The following is a 14,740-nucleotide window of genomic DNA, read 5'->3' on the forward strand; positions in this document are numbered from 1 at the left end:
GCAAAGACGGCAGCGATGAACTGACCGCGGCGGCTGCTGGACGCAAACTCACTCGTGATGACGGCCGAGACGGGGTAGTCACCGCCGACGCCGATACCCAAGATGAAGCGCCAGACGGCAAGCATGATGAGGACGTTGTCGGCCTCGCCGTTGACGGGCCAGACAGCGAGTGCGCAGAGAAGCGCGCCAAAAATCAAGATGATGAGCTCAATGCCGTACACCTTCTTGCGGCCGAGGATATCGCCGAGGACGGCGAACGAGAGCTGACCGACCGCGTTACCCCACGACGACGCGGCCTTGACCCAGCCATCGGCGCGCGACGACGGAAGACTGCCCTGGTGGTAGTACTCCCACGCAATCATGGGCACGATGAGGCCAATGACAAAGTTGTCGTACGAGTCGACGAGGAAACCAGAGCCAGCGACAAGCATCGCACGGAGATGCGCCTTGGAGAACGTGGCCTCATCAAAGTTGGCAAACACCTCGCGGCGATTATTGACGGGCGGGATGCTGGCCATTGAGGTCAAATTGAATTGTGACCAGTAGCTTGGACCGCGAGGTCGTGTGGTGAGATCGGCAAACGGAAAGAAAGTTAAGCGTACTGTGCTGTTGCGAAATGGAAACAATGCTAGATTCCCTAGTCCTTTCTGTGTCAGCAGCCATCGGTGGTGCCAAAACGAGGCTGTGTCGTGCAAAAGCCCAGGACGCGGCGCAACCCGTGTACTCGTCGTACTCTGTACTCAGTTAGCGCTATCGCCGTGCCAAAGGCTCGCGAGGTCAGCTCGACGAAGATGCGCACACCTGTCACGACATATACGACCGAATCTGGTAGACCCCACACAAGATTCGAATCGCCAGAAGCTATCGCCAGCAACAGCTATCGCCAGCCAGACGATCGATCAGATCTTCGATATTTAATAACCAAGACAGAATTGCAGTACCAAGGCCGAGGCGAGCCGTTTGCTCCCGCAATGGAGGTAGTTTGCTGGGCCCGAGGCAGCGCATGATGGGGCGTCCGTGGCTTTGGCAGCGAAAACCAAGCAAAAGGTCGATCGTATTCTGCAATCTTGTTCGGACAAGCAGCAGGCACTGGCAGCGCTTTGCCCATCGCACCGGACGCAAGCAGGTTCCGAGGTCACAAGGAGTAGCTTGACACGGGGAGTGTCTTAAGAGCAGGTTTTCGATGCAGCGGACTACAGCAGCACGCGTATGCCCAAGACATGGCAGACGGAGCTCTACTAAACGCTCCTAGGAAGTCCCTGGGAGCTTCTTAAGAGCTTCGCGGGAGTCGTCCGTTGGAACATATGTGTTACTACTGCATGCGTACACCACCACGGCAGCGGTTCGGAAACTTCAATATTCGAGAATTTACGGAACCTGGACTTGCTATCCATTTTGTCTCAGCGTCTCGAGCGCATTGGCGACGAATCCTTTCGCACATCTGAGGTGGTCCTGGTTGAACTGTGACCCGATATTTGTATGAGACATGGTCCACGTTCCGCCGATCCTGGCCACCAGCGTGCCGCTCCAAGTGCCCCATGTTGCAGCGTGCTAGTACGACTGCAGTGTCGATGCTCTCGAAGCAATACACCGCAGGAACAATGCTTCACATAGCCTTGACGCCTCCTTGATTACGTAGTATCGAGGTTTGAAGCAGAAGGGGGATTAGGGCTAGGGTACGCACGGTACAATATCAATTTCTTTAGCAACTTGGAATCTCCTTCTTTCAATACACCTCGGCGTTTACCCAGGTGCACTGTTCATGCTTGCTCCATGCGCACGGAGAAGGCCGTCGTCGACCGCGTCCGCACCTGAACCTCGTACGATTTTCCTTGCAAAATGGCGTCGACAGCGACGGCGGCATCGAGGACAACGCGCCACGTATCATACTCGCCTTTGGCGAGCTCGACAACCACGTCGAAAATGGGCGCGTCACTGCGCTCCGCACACATCTTATGCACGCTGCCATCGGGCCCTTTCCGCGCATTGGCGTCGCCGACCGTGACGGCTTCGACACCGCCGACAAGCGCTCGCAATGGCTTGTTCTTGAGTAGTTTACGTAGCGTGCCGTGGGCCGACGCAATCGTACGCACACCGCGCTGCTGACACGTGCGCGCGGCTTCGACTTCGGTCGGTCGGCCAATCTCGTCAATCACGAGCACCTCGGGCGTGTGGTTCTGGACGCACTCGACCATGACCGCCGCCTGCGCGTTCAAGCACGGCACCATCATGCGCCGGGCGAGGCCGACGCAGTGGTGCGGTACATCGCCATCGCCAGCAATCTCATTGCTCGTGTCAATGATGCACACGTTATGGCGCTGGCTCAAATGCCGCGCCACGTCGCGCACCAGCGTCGTCTTGCCGCACCCTGGCGCGCCAAGGAAGAGAACGTTCTTGGCCGTGTCGGCAAGGATATCGGCGAGCATGTCGGCACATCCTTCCATGTAGCGGCCAATCCGCATTGTGACGCCAATCACGTCACCGTTGCGGTTGCGCATCGCACTAACCCGGTGGAGTTGCCGCGCGAGACCTGCTCGGTTGTCCGTGCCAAAGCCTCCGACCGTCGCTACAACACGCGCAACGTCGTCGACACCGACCACCGCCGTGGGGTCTGTCGCGAGAAAGAGCCGTTGGCCACCGACCCACGCCCACGGACACCGACCCACGCCCACGGACGCCGACCAACGTCGAGATCAATGTCGTGCACGTGGGGTAGCACCTCGGGCGCCAAGAGCTGGGCGGCCCACGGCGCCGGCAACAGACTCGAAATCACATTGGTCACATCGTCTTGATGAAGAACCAAAGTCTTCGAAGCGTCCATTCGGCTCGGGGGTAGGAGCTCGACCGACGCCAGCTGTTGCGACACCGCGTCAAACGCGACTTGGCGCACGGACGATGTCAAGGCGGCCGTGATGCGCACGGAGGACGCGTCTTCCAACTGCGCCAGTCGGTCCGACGTGGCGCACAGCCACGGCTGGAGCTTCACGTAGGCTTGCTGAAGCAGAAGACTGTGCCAGGTGGCAGCCTCGAGCAAGTCGTGCGAGAGGGGGCGGTTACCGAGCGCTGTTGCTGCGCGTGCGTGGCAGTGTTTCTGCGGCGGAGGCTCCATCCCAAGCATTAGGAGCAGCGCGTGAAACGCGTCGTCGCTAGCGACACCCGTCTTGGCTTCCAGTGCCAGCTCGAGGTCCAGAACGGCCGTCAAAGGACACACCGTCGCCGACTCAGCCAGTGCCCCCAAGAGGAGCCCAAAGGTATACACGTCAAAGGCGAGCTTTGGCACAAATGGATTCTGCAGAGTCGCACGCAGCTCGTGCCACACCAAAGCTGGCGAGATCAACTTGCAGTCGACGAAGAAGACCGTGCTACCCACAGTGAGCTGCAGCACCGCCAGCGCGGCGGTCGGCCCCAATATGTCAACGCCGATCGGCCCATTGTGTGTGACAAGGTCCGCCGACGCCACGAGCGTCTGAAGGTGGAGAAGCGTCGTGATCATGACAAACGTTCCCGGAAGTGCTGGCATTGGCAACGACGGTGGCATCGGAGGGGACAGCGCGACGCGGCGTGGGGTGCTTGGGGGTGGGAGGGGCAGCATTGAGGCTCCCGCCGTTCGAGAAACAATGTACTCGCGCCCAATCGTATCGATCTTGAACTGCAGCGACTTGTCGCGCTTGAGCAACTCGACAATGCGCAGCGTGGTCTGGCGCCGCTGGGAGTTGGAGAGGTCGGTCATTGTCTTTGCCAAGCTAGATACGTAGCATGGCGACTTGTTGGCGCAGCAGAAATTGACGCGTTCACGCACCCGCGCAACCCGCGTCTCGAACGGCACGTCGTCTGCGCTGGTCATCGCCGAAGGAAAAGTAACAAGCAGTTGACCGCATCCATCGACATCACTCGGTGGCCTGTCGGTCCAGTCCTGTCATGTAGGAACAGTTGGGTCCATCCAAGGCCGGTTGTTCTGGACAGAATGTCGGTGACCTCCATACATATTGTCGTCGACTCAACCGTAGCGCTAGGCTACTCTAAACGGTAGAGGTTTTCGAGTGCAAGTGTACAGCAGACGATTGCCCGCCACCGTCGGCAGCCTGGTCGTCGTTGCAAAATATTTGCGATCTGCGCTGTCGTTCGTGATTGGCTTTTATTTTGACCAATCCAGATGCATTTAGGCCTGTTTTCACCGCGGATTGGCTCGTTTTTCATACATTGCTGGACCAGTCATCATTGTGTGAAAGTGTTGACGGCGGGCAATGCAGCGGGTCGCGAAGCAGGGCCTTCGCCGATGGCTCTCGTCGACGCACTCGAGCCCGCTCACGAAGCACTTTAATGAGAACCCGGAGAAGGCCATGGCCGTCTTCCGCGGCCTCGACACGCTGGGCATGGTCCCGGACGCGGTGCAGGTGCGCGGTATCCTCGTGACGCTGAGCCGCGGCCAGCACGCCGCCGAGGTGCGCGAGGTGCTCGAGTACGCCATCAAGCGCGACGTTGCAATCAACTGGAACGACTTCTTTCGGAGCGGCGTCGAGCACGCGCAATCGTCGTCGAGCGATCTCATTGCGCTCTTTGAGTCGGCGGTCGCGATCAACCCGTCGGCGATGCCGACCTCGAGCTACATTACAATGATCCGCCAGTGCCTCAAGACGCGCGACATGGCGCGCGCAGTCGCTCTCTACAAGCACATTCAAGACCACGACTTTAAGCTGCACCAGCTCAACAAGAGCGTCATGCGCGTGCTCAGCGAGCTCGGCGTCGCCGGCGTGGACGCGGCGGCTGTCGCCAAAGCGCAAAACCTGACACTCGACATGTACGTGCACCGCACGCGGTCGGACGGCGACATGGCCGCGTACTTGGAGGCGGTTCTCGCCGTCAACCCGAGTTGTCTCGTCTCGTGCCTGCGCATGATCTTGCGCAAGGACACGTCGCCCGTGCCCGACCATCGGCACGACCAGATCCAAACGCACATTGCCGACGCGACGCCGATCTTTGACTACTGCAGCAAGCACGATCTGGAGATTCCGCCGGAGCTTTTCACGTGGTACTTTCTCAAGTGCAAGCGCATCCACGCGAACCCGAGCGCGGTCGTGACGCAGTTTCTGGCCATGATGAGCGCCGGCCGCGTCTCGCTCAGCGTCGCCACGTGCATGTCAGCGGTGCACAGCTGCGTTGGCGTCCGCGAGAACCAGCTCGCGATCGAGGTGCTCCGCGTCGCCATCGCCCGCGATTTGCCGATGGACCAGTGGCACTACAACACGGCGCTCTGGCTCTGCTCCAAAACGACCGACTCGCACATGGCGCTCGCGCTCTTCAACCGCATGCGGGCGACCGAGACCATTGCGCCGAGCGAGAAGACGCTGACCGCCGTCCTCTTGAACTTGCGGCAGTCGACGACCGGGTGGGACCTCCCGACCGTCCTCGCCTACTTCGCACAGCACAAGATCAAACCCACGAGCTGGGAATACTCGCAGCTCGTCGAGATTTTGTCGTCGACGCCGTCGATCGCTTACCCGGTCATGGAGCAGCTCAAGCCGTCCAAGACCGATGCGCCTCAGCCGCCGACCAAGAAGCAGCCAACCGAGAAGCCCAAGCGCACCCCGATCCACCAGACACACCGGCCGCGAACTGCGTCGTCCGAGTCGCGCCGGGAAGCGTACAACCCCCATAGCCGCGACCACCGCAGTAGTAGCAACAAGGAGCGGCGTCTGCCCAAGTCGTGGCAGCCGCGGCAAGAATCGCCGTCCGAGGCACCCGAGCCGCCGAAAGCACCAGAGCCCAAGAAGGAGAGCAGCTGCAGCATCATGTAAGGCGTTCGAACATGCACCACTTTTGTTCAGTTGAGTTACCGCCGTTGGGGAATCTGCGTACGGACATGGAAATAGCGTTGTAGTCACTGGCCTCGGCCAAGGGTATATACGATAAGCCCAGGATGTCGGCGCGTTGAGATGGCACTTGATGGTCATAATCGCCGACAAGAGCCGATGCAGCTGGCTCTGGATACGCGGGTGTGGCGAATGAATCCTACGCATCGGATACATTGGATACTTGGATACATTGCGTTTGGATAGACCCACCGCGCAATGAGCTGCGGGATAATGAAGTTTGGAATTTGAAAAAGTAGTGTTTTCTGACCGAAAACGAGTAGTTTGAGGAGGGTTTTGGATGTAGGTCATGGGTGATGGTTGCATTCAAAATGGCGTGCGTTTAGTCGCACGCCAAATCTAGTGGTTTGTCGACAGCTTGGGACTCTGCACGTCGTTGCACACGCCATTTTGGGACCGCATGGAGCCACTCGGGGTGCACGTTGTGGACGACCACCACCACGTGCTCGAGCCCATTCACCGCGTAGGCTGCGCCATGCATGCGGCTTCTAAGAGGCTTGCTATGGGCTAGGCCATTCGGCAGCGGCGCCTGCCCTTTGCCAACTTTACGATTGTGCATTTGGACGCGCACGCCGACTTGGCCTTTCCACCGAGTCTTCCGGCGGCGACCATCTTCTCGCCCGACGCCTTGTACGACGGCCTCGACGCCTCCGAGGCAGGCATTGCATCGTTCTTGCTACCATTGGCGTACGCCGGCCACATGCACCGCCTCGTATGGATCAAGCCACCGTGGGCGACGCAGGTAGACGTCGACGATCGTCCTCGCACGTCATTATGAGACTGCAGATGGCCATTGGGACGCACGCCTTTGACGTTGGCCAGCACAAAGCGACAGGTTGGCGCTTGTTCATGGACGCAGCCGACAGAGCGCGTAGGCTGCCTTGGCGTGACGAGCCACGAGTCGTACTTCATCGATGAGAACCTCTACGCGCCACGCGACGCGCTCGACAAGCCAGCGTACGTCTCTAGAGGAGCTGCATCGGAATGACTTTAGTTTGTAGGTCGCTGGAGCTCACGGTGGCCGAGCTCCCGGCGGCGCCAGTGCCCGAGGGCCCCTATGTGCTCGACATTTGCCTCGACTACTTTTCAACGCTCAACCCATTTCGCCAAGGTCGCTCTGTGCTGCCTCTACTCGCAGTGGCGTCATGCGGTCGTAGATATTACGCGGGCGATGGGCGAAGACACGGCGTCGCTCCTCTCTTGTATCTATGGCGATCTCTCCTACAAGGTAGGCTCGTCTGCTCTCGTACTCGACTGGTCTTACCCGTGAGAAAGAAGAAGACTGTGGAGCTACCGCACAGCACTCGGCTCGAGCACGGCCGCCTCTTTGCATCGTACGAGAGCAGCAGGATACAAAGTGGCATCATCGAGTCGTAGGACCATCAAGACGCTGTTTCGAGAACACATATGGGACGACGGCGCCGCCTATGATGCCCACGTACCGTCTACGAGGTGGAAGACAAAATTGCACATACAAACACATCTAGATGGCACCGCTCATCGACGTGTATACGCTGTCGCCGACGGCCATTGTCGAGCAGTTTGCGGCTTTTCGCAAAATTTTGCTCGCTGCGTCGAGCGACGAGCTGGCTATGGTACGTATAATGATGTATCGTACAACAGGTATGTAAATGTCGTTGTGCCAGATGGAGTGGGCGGGACCGTGCATGGACCTGCCACAGCACAAAGCGTCCGACGACGAGATTGAGGGTTTGCTTGGTGCCCTCGAGACGTTTTTGACCACAGCTGGTATGTGTACTTTGTACTGCTGTCACAGTGGTAACCGGCGTCGGTAGGTCGCCCGCGGCTCGTGACGATCGCAGAGTCCAAGGACGACGAGTACACGCCACCAGGCCAAGTCGAGATGCTTCTTTCGCGCGTGCTGGCACTCCTGGGTCGTCAATTTGGCGCCCTCGACGTCTCGTACGACGACCAGAACCAACAAGACGCTTCGTAAGCCACACACATGTATTCCTTTTGAGCTAGTAGAGGTTGGCGATGCTCTGGTATGTCTGAGAGCAGTATGCAGCGAGCAAGATGCGGGCGACGGGACACGTCTGCATCGCGCCACTTGTATAGCCGCACGACGCACTCCATTCGGTTTGGATTTGAGCGTTCGTAGGCCGCCACGCACAGACGTCGCTTTGAGTAAACGGTCGATTGGGTGGCTGCAGCATTCGGAGCTCCCACGTATCACCAAGAAAGCCCGTGTGGTCTTGCCTACACATAGTACCGTTCGAACAATCTCATCTCTCAGTTGCAAACTACCCGCCAAAGAGCACCAGTCTAAGCTCGGACGAGGTTTCGAGGCCGGCGACAGCGCTAAAGTATCGCTGTCGCGGTCGCGTTCCCGCCACCGGAATGTCGGCAAGGGGATCGCCCGGAGCGCTGATGCTCGAGTACATCAGCTCGACCATGGCCGTGCTGTCGTCGAAGATTGGAGCGGTGAGCCCGGACGAAATGCGCAGCAGCTCAAAAGGCGAGAGGTACGAGAGGTGTCCCGACGGTCGGTGGTAGCGCTGCAATGGCACGGCAGAGAGTGTGACCCACGCATTGCCTAGATCACGTGCTCGTGACCAATTTCCCATGCAAAATGGTGGCTCTACTCGAGCTGCCTGGGACGTAGTCGAGTCGGTAGAGGTCGTTGACACTGACGAGACCGGTGGTTTTGCCACCATAGACAAACATACTCGTGCCAACGACGACCGCAGCATGCTCGTACCGAGGCGTTGGCGGCACACCGGCGATCAAAGGCGTGAGGTTACTCCACTGGTAGCTCGGTACACACGGTTTCTACGTTCTTGAGGGTTGTACTACTCGATGCCGGTCCCACGTACCATTGTCCATGCAATGTTCCAGCTGAGAAGCACGCCACTGTTGCCGTCCTGGGTCGTGTCGTGGATCTAGCGCCGCACTCAGCACGATCGAACGCTTCTCGCTCAGCGAACCTGTAGCGTCCAGACGCCCCCCGCGGGCAGATGCAGGAACGCCTCAAATGGCTCCAACGGCCGGTTGCTCGCCGAGCCATTTGACGAAAACGTCAGGGTTGTTGCCCCTGGCGTGCACGCTGAGGCATTGGCAGACGCAAACAACTCGACCCGGTGACCCCTAACCACAGCAGTGAGCCACCTCGTTGTTTCGATTCGTGGCACCGCGTGGACGGAGCGGTGGGCGTCGTCCGCGATCGTCCGAATGTCGTTTGGTTGAAGCTGTCGATGGACCACGTGGCTTCCGCGGACGCACTTACGCCCGAGATACTGTCCTCTTGAAGCGGTGAAAAGGTATCGGGGCCCGGCCCGTACAAGCCAATCTCGAGCGAGGACAGACACGCGTGCTGGACGACAAGCGTGACCGTCAGCGCTGCTATGCACGTCACCGAGACATCGGTGCGTGCGACGGCCGTCGTCCAGAGATCCAACCCGTCCGGGATCGCCAGATTGACGCCAGTGGTTGCACCGGTGGTCACCGTACTCCAGACGCTCGCACCTGTGAGCAACCACACATCTATCGACATTCTTGGATGGTAAGCGAGTTTGGTCGGTACATGTTCTACCGTTGAAGAGCGCCGGCGAGTTGTCCGCTTGCAGCTGCCGACCCCCAAACACGAGCATGTTCGCACCTCCTAGGTTGACGGCCGAGTGCTTCTCCCGCGGACTAGGACCACCAGGTACGAGCAGCTGGAGCCTAAAGCGCCTCATGAGTTGATACCTCGTGTATTACAAACCAGGTTTGCGTTCGCGAGTGATAGCGCCAGAGCTCATTGTTGTCGCGCGCACTCGTGCTGCAGTCGCCCGTATTGCCCCGCTGACAGGCATAACCAGGGCCGAATCTACGCGCGTTCACGTTACATGACGCCAAGTGGAGCCCAATGTACCCGCCAAAGAGATAGACAAACGCTTCAATCGCAACAAGCGAGTGCCCGCGACGGAGCGACGGTGCCGGCTGACTCTGCGCCGTCGGTGCATCTGTGTGGTACAAGCCCGCGCCAACATTGCCTTGCATCAGCTGCTTTGGTGGGACCCATGTCCACACATTCTCGGGGACGTTGGCAGTAGTAGTGGTGACGCGCGCGCTCTCCGTTCCGTGGTTATATCGTGCGAGGACCTTGACGCGCACCGCGTACTCGGTGGCCGGCAAAAGCCCGTCCACAACAAAGCTCGTGCTCGTCGTTGTTCCAGCGGTAGCAAAGTCCTCGTTGGCGACACCGGGGGCGACCTGGACGAGATACCCAGTGATCGTGTCCAGTAACCCTACACCTCGATTCGTCATGGGTTCTAGGGTTGGATGATACCGGCGGGTGGCGGGCGCCAAGTTAACATCAGTGCGTGTGGCGTCGAGGAGACGGTAAGGTTTTGAGGTACCAAAAGCGACGGCGGTGGCATAGAGAGTCGTGACGTATACGCCTAAAACGAGCTGTCTCATTGCCAATAGCGCAAAGCCAATGTGTAGGTACCAGTGCGCAGTTGACGTAACCGGCGCCACCGCCGCCCCCCGCCCCTGCCAAGCCGCCCCCACCACCACCGCCGCCGTAGAACCCACTGCCGCCGCCGCCACCACCGTTCTTGCTGTCCCCGCCTTGACCACCGTGGAGGTGATATCCGTTCGATGAGACTACGCCATAGTTCAGAGGCGTGACCACCGCGACGAGCAACCGAAGTGGGTATGACATACCAGTTGTAGTCGTGTGGCGGTACGAGCTCTGTTGTCCGGGGGCGCCACCACCCTGCGACGATCCACCGGCACCGGGTAGCGCGAGCTGCGAATAATCTGCGTACGGCGAAAACCCAAACTCAATGTTCTACATACAGCAAAAGTGAGCTCACCGGATGTAGAGAAGAAAGCTGCACGTTGTCGTGGGCGGGTCGACCCGTAAAGTCTCGGGTGTCTCCATACACAAAGTGCGAGTGAAACTCGTCTCGGCTGCAAGTGGCAAGTGGTAGTTGCAGGGTGGCCGCCGTGACAGCGACGCCTGGTGCACCATCGTTGCCACCTCCACCACCGCCGTTGGAGCAGCAATAGTCCGTGGACCCGCCGCCGCCACCGCCCGCTGCAACCACGAGAAGTGTGTCTCCTAAAACATTCAATGTCGTCATCGCGATCGACGATGTATGTAGTCGTCCCTTACCCCGCTGCACAGTACTGGCACCGCCGCCACCGCCACCGGCAAAGTCACCACGACCACCATAGCCCCCACCACCGGTACCGCCGCTCCCTCCGCTGCGATAGCCGCGCCCACCACCGCCAATCGTGAGCAAGAAGACGTCGCCGGGTGTGACCGCGAACGGCGCCCGGCCAAACCCGCCGCCACCACCGGCGCTGCACGTTGGACAGACCTGGTTCTTGCCACTGCCTCCACCCCCACCCCACGCAAAGACGTCGATGTACGCCCACGACGTGCCCGTGTCGGGTGGGGGTACTGGAAACGTCTACGCCAGACAATAATGTGCATGGATAGAGCGAACTCAACATGACACAAAGCTCCACCTGAGTTGTACCCGCCGACACGTCGAACACGAGCTCTTGAGTCCGCAGTCCAAGTGTCGAGTAGATGTGCAGCACGATCAATCCATTCTGTGATTGAAGGTCGGGTGATCTCGTCAGAAGTGTTGAAAATGCTACCTGGCCGTCGTTGCCGTCCACGCCGCCATTGGCAGTGCCGCCCATGTAGACCAGATCGTCGGCATTTGCGGCTGCAGATGATACTGTGCCCAACAGAATGCAACGGGCGTTGGGAAGCACAGTGACGTCGTCTGGCGGTGCCGGAAACTCGCGCCGGGCGCTGCTGCGAACGATGACGGACACAGCGTCGGCGCTCGCACCGATCGCGTTGACCGCCGCCACGCGAGCAACGTACCGGGTGTAGGCCTGGATGTTGGCCAACTGCACGCTTGTAGCGTTGGTGAGCTAGGGCATTTGTCACCACCCGTCCAAACAACGATGGTATACAAACTTTCAGTTCTGTCCACGCCAAGCCATGCACCGGTTTGTACGCGACGCGGTATCCGAGGAGCGGTGACCCGCCGTCGTCACTGCAGCGACCATGGGGCTATGGGAATGCCAAAAGAAATAGCGTACGTGGGCGCGGTGAAGGCGAGCGTGAGCTCCTCCGGCGTCGCGGTGTTCGCGACCAACGTGACGGTCTGGGGCGGTGACGGCACCGACGCTTGTGTCATTGCTGTTAGCATCGGGCCCATTGGTCCTAGACCGACGGCATTGGCCGCTTGCACACGAAAGCTACGACATGTTGGCGAACGAGGTTGGTACACTGACACAATACAAGCAGGTGGCATGGGCCCGCAGGCTTCCGATCGCGGTCGTTGGCGACACGGTCGTCTGCGTCGACCACGCCGGATCAAAGTCGCAGTGGTAGCCGACCGCGTAGGCAAGAATGGGCAGCCAATCGGGTGTCTTTGGCGCGTCCCATGCTAACGTCACACTGGTGTCGGTGCTCGAAACAGCGTGGAGTCCGCGGACAGCATCCGGCACGCCTAGCGTCATCAACTAAGGTAAACAAAATGTGACTTGGCATTGGCGTAGCTACTCTGAGCACACGTTAGCAGCGCGTCGGACTCGATGGACCACGGTCCCGACCCCTAGAAGCTTGTGAGGGCATCACATAGAACTGTGAATGTACCGCGGCGTTCGCGGCTCGGACGCGCACGATGTAAGACGTAGCGTTGCGCAGTGGACCAAGTACATAGCCGCAGCTTCCTTCGCACATGGGCCCATCGCCACGGTTGAGAAGCACCGCGACGTCGCCGTTGTCGAGGTTGCTGCTGCGGATGCTCAGGAGTGGCCGTGGATGCTGCTCATGGAAGGTCACGTGCCACTGGTACCCGCCGTTAACGTCCGGCCCGTCGCGCGCGACGCGGACATCGCGAAGGTCTTCGATGGCTTGTAGCGCTTGGCGAACTTGGTCGGCGGTCGCCTCGTACGAGAGGTGAGGCGTCGACGACCGCCCTAAGGTCATATAACGTTAGGCTCACAAGCGAGCTCGACGCTGCTTAATGTACCTGTCTCGACGTCGATGTTGACGACGCTGTCGTAAGAGCTAGAGAGCCGAAAGTACCCGCCGGCAATGACTGACGCTGCCGAGCGGCCCGTCGAGACGATGGTTTGCACTTGATACGCCGGGTTGGCCGAGACGCCGCCCGTGATGGTGTTGGACGCAGTCGTCCATTCGATCGAAGACACTGCACGGTACTGCAGTTCGTAGGCGACGACGGGCCCACCGTCAGACCTACACGAGCGCGTTGAGCATGGCGGACGTCTCGATCATGGCATCGGACGTGGCAGCCGGCCACGTCGCCTTGAACGCAATCATAGGCAGCGTGCACATATGGCGCTCTAGCACCGGCGCGGTAGGCACCGTAGGAAGCATGTACGCGGCTATGGAGGCGACGAGCAGAAGCAGCGCGGCGCCATGCCGCTTCGACCCCATGGAAGCGGATCTATCCATTGTTTGAGGTTTGACGCGGTATCGAGTTTGAGAGTACATTCCGATGACGCGGCACAAAGATTCGAGATGGGTTGGAGTTTCGCAGACAAGGCCGGCGTTGACAACGGCGCAATCGTCACGTTGTGGGTGCCTTTGCGGAAGCATAGGACGCGCGCACCATCTCCAGAGTACGTTATCTCGACCTTGTACCAACGCTAAAATGCTCTTCCTGGACGGTCGACGCGAGCATGACCCCTTTCCTCGCCCTGCTTCCTTGGCGAAATTCCCTCGTTCTGGTTCAGCCTTCCGACGAGCGAAGAATCAGGGCGTCACAGAAGCGTGCGCACTTGGCGTCTATTTTGTTGCCCTCGACCGGAGATTCCCACTGCCACCAACATCAACTGAACTTACCGCCACCGCCTTTTTCACACGTGTGTGTTTTTGTCCGCTGGTGTGCTGTTTGGCTTGGCTGGACACACGCCACTTTTTGGTGTTTGATGGCTTGGCACTTTGCCTTGCATGACAACAGAAACATGTAATGCACCACCCTGTGCACCACCATTCAACAGCTCGATTGCTTCCCAGCCTCGTCGCTCTGTAGGCGACGACGAGATAGAAGTTACGTCGCTTCAACCAGAGCGGCTTAATGGGCAGCAGCGCTTCAACAATCGCGCACCGATCACGGAAAGAGGGTGGTTGGCCACCGCGCCTATCAACACGACTTCACCCCACTGACATCACCCCGCAATTTATGTTTGTTGCCGCCTGGATGCTACGTCGATCGACGAGCTACATGTAGATCGATACACTTCAATGTGCGCACAGTGAATAATTTGCGTGCATTTAGCCTCCCGTTCGCACACGGTGAAAAGCAATTGGCTGCTGCGATCGCCGGCCACGACGGCGCTATCCCACTGTGCAGATTCCATGGCGACGACCGATCGAATCTGCAAAGATTCCAGTCGTGACATGTGGCGACAAAGGTAATTTGAACCTACACAGGACCACGAAATGGCTCAAACCTTATGTTGAATTGTTCCTCTAACGGCGACCCAGTTCTTTGTGAGGTCCCATCACAGGCAGCCTCGGCGGTGCACGACATCCATTAGTGAGATTCTACCGCACGCTGTATTGAATCTCTGTTTCAAGCTCAAGAATCTACGGCCGCAAGCCACTCGGACCAAGAAAAGACGTAACACGCCAGAGGCCCTGCCTGAGGCCAGGGAGATTGTGTGCCGAGGACCCCTCTCCTCACTTTTCAATTTCACTCGATCATGTCGACACCGATCGAGCCCGCGCAGAACCGCCGCGAGGTGTTTGCCAACCTCGATCAGGCCACGTTCTCCAAGGCGCATCTCCGTGCGATGCTTGTCGCTGGCTCTGGTTTCCTCGTCGACTCGTACGACAACTTTGTCATTGGCCTCATCGTGCC

The 14,740-nt window shown here is 59.1% G+C and overlaps 5 protein-coding genes across 5 annotated transcripts; 2 read left to right on the forward strand and 3 right to left on the reverse strand.

Annotated features, from left to right (window-relative positions):
* Nucleotides 1–48: 48 nt before the first annotated feature.
* On the reverse strand, nt 49–518 carry SDRG_03124 (hypothetical protein; the record flags this gene model as incomplete). The annotated part of the gene is made up of 2 exons (XM_008608746.1): nt 49–51; nt 90–518. 2 exons carry the CDS (start codon nt 516–518, stop codon nt 49–51), a joined length of 432 nt encoding a protein of 143 aa, XP_008606968.1.
* A 1,242-nt stretch (nt 519–1,760) lies between these two features.
* On the reverse strand, nt 1,761–3,844 carry SDRG_03125 (hypothetical protein; the record flags this gene model as incomplete). Its single annotated transcript, XM_008608747.1, has 2 exons — nt 1,761–2,611; nt 2,659–3,844. The coding sequence occupies 2 exons, from the start codon at nt 3,842–3,844 to the stop codon at nt 1,761–1,763; spliced, it is 2,037 nt and encodes a 678-aa protein (XP_008606969.1).
* A 386-nt stretch (nt 3,845–4,230) lies between these two features.
* On the forward strand, nt 4,231–5,829 carry SDRG_03126 (hypothetical protein). Its single transcript, XM_008608748.1, has one exon. It carries the CDS (start codon nt 4,245–4,247, stop codon nt 5,793–5,795), a length of 1,551 nt encoding a protein of 516 aa, XP_008606970.1. The 5' UTR covers nt 4,231–4,244; the 3' UTR covers nt 5,796–5,829.
* A 412-nt stretch (nt 5,830–6,241) lies between these two features.
* On the forward strand, nt 6,242–7,879 carry SDRG_03127 (hypothetical protein). Its single transcript, XM_008608749.1, has 11 exons — nt 6,242–6,333; nt 6,382–6,612; nt 6,657–6,705; nt 6,746–6,827; nt 6,872–6,981; nt 7,028–7,098; nt 7,146–7,204; nt 7,248–7,308; nt 7,358–7,465; nt 7,517–7,619; nt 7,667–7,879. The coding sequence occupies exons 1-11, from the start codon at nt 6,271–6,273 to the stop codon at nt 7,825–7,827; spliced, it is 1,098 nt and encodes a 365-aa protein (XP_008606971.1). The 5' UTR covers nt 6,242–6,270; the 3' UTR covers nt 7,828–7,879.
* Nucleotides 7,853–13,473, reverse strand: SDRG_03128 (hypothetical protein; the record flags this gene model as incomplete). The annotated part of the gene is made up of 24 exons (XM_008608750.1): nt 7,853–8,090; nt 8,139–8,427; nt 8,477–8,663; nt 8,708–8,773; nt 8,819–8,978; nt 9,023–9,374; nt 9,424–9,554; nt 9,595–9,699; nt 9,745–10,120; nt 10,162–10,273; nt 10,324–10,481; nt 10,542–10,668; nt 10,718–10,941; nt 10,996–11,296; nt 11,355–11,441; nt 11,490–11,774; nt 11,821–11,899; nt 11,946–12,104; nt 12,148–12,358; nt 12,412–12,463; nt 12,505–12,830; nt 12,884–13,110; nt 13,160–13,321; nt 13,367–13,473. The coding sequence occupies 24 exons, from the start codon at nt 13,471–13,473 to the stop codon at nt 7,853–7,855; spliced, it is 4,521 nt and encodes a 1,506-aa protein (XP_008606972.1).
* Between the last annotated feature and the right edge of the window lie 1,267 nt (nt 13,474–14,740).

Source organism: Saprolegnia diclina (genome assembly GCF_000281045.1).
Source record: "Saprolegnia diclina VS20 unplaced genomic scaffold supercont1.7, whole genome shotgun sequence".
Taxonomy (NCBI): domain Eukaryota; phylum Oomycota; class Saprolegniomycetes; order Saprolegniales; family Saprolegniaceae; genus Saprolegnia; species Saprolegnia diclina.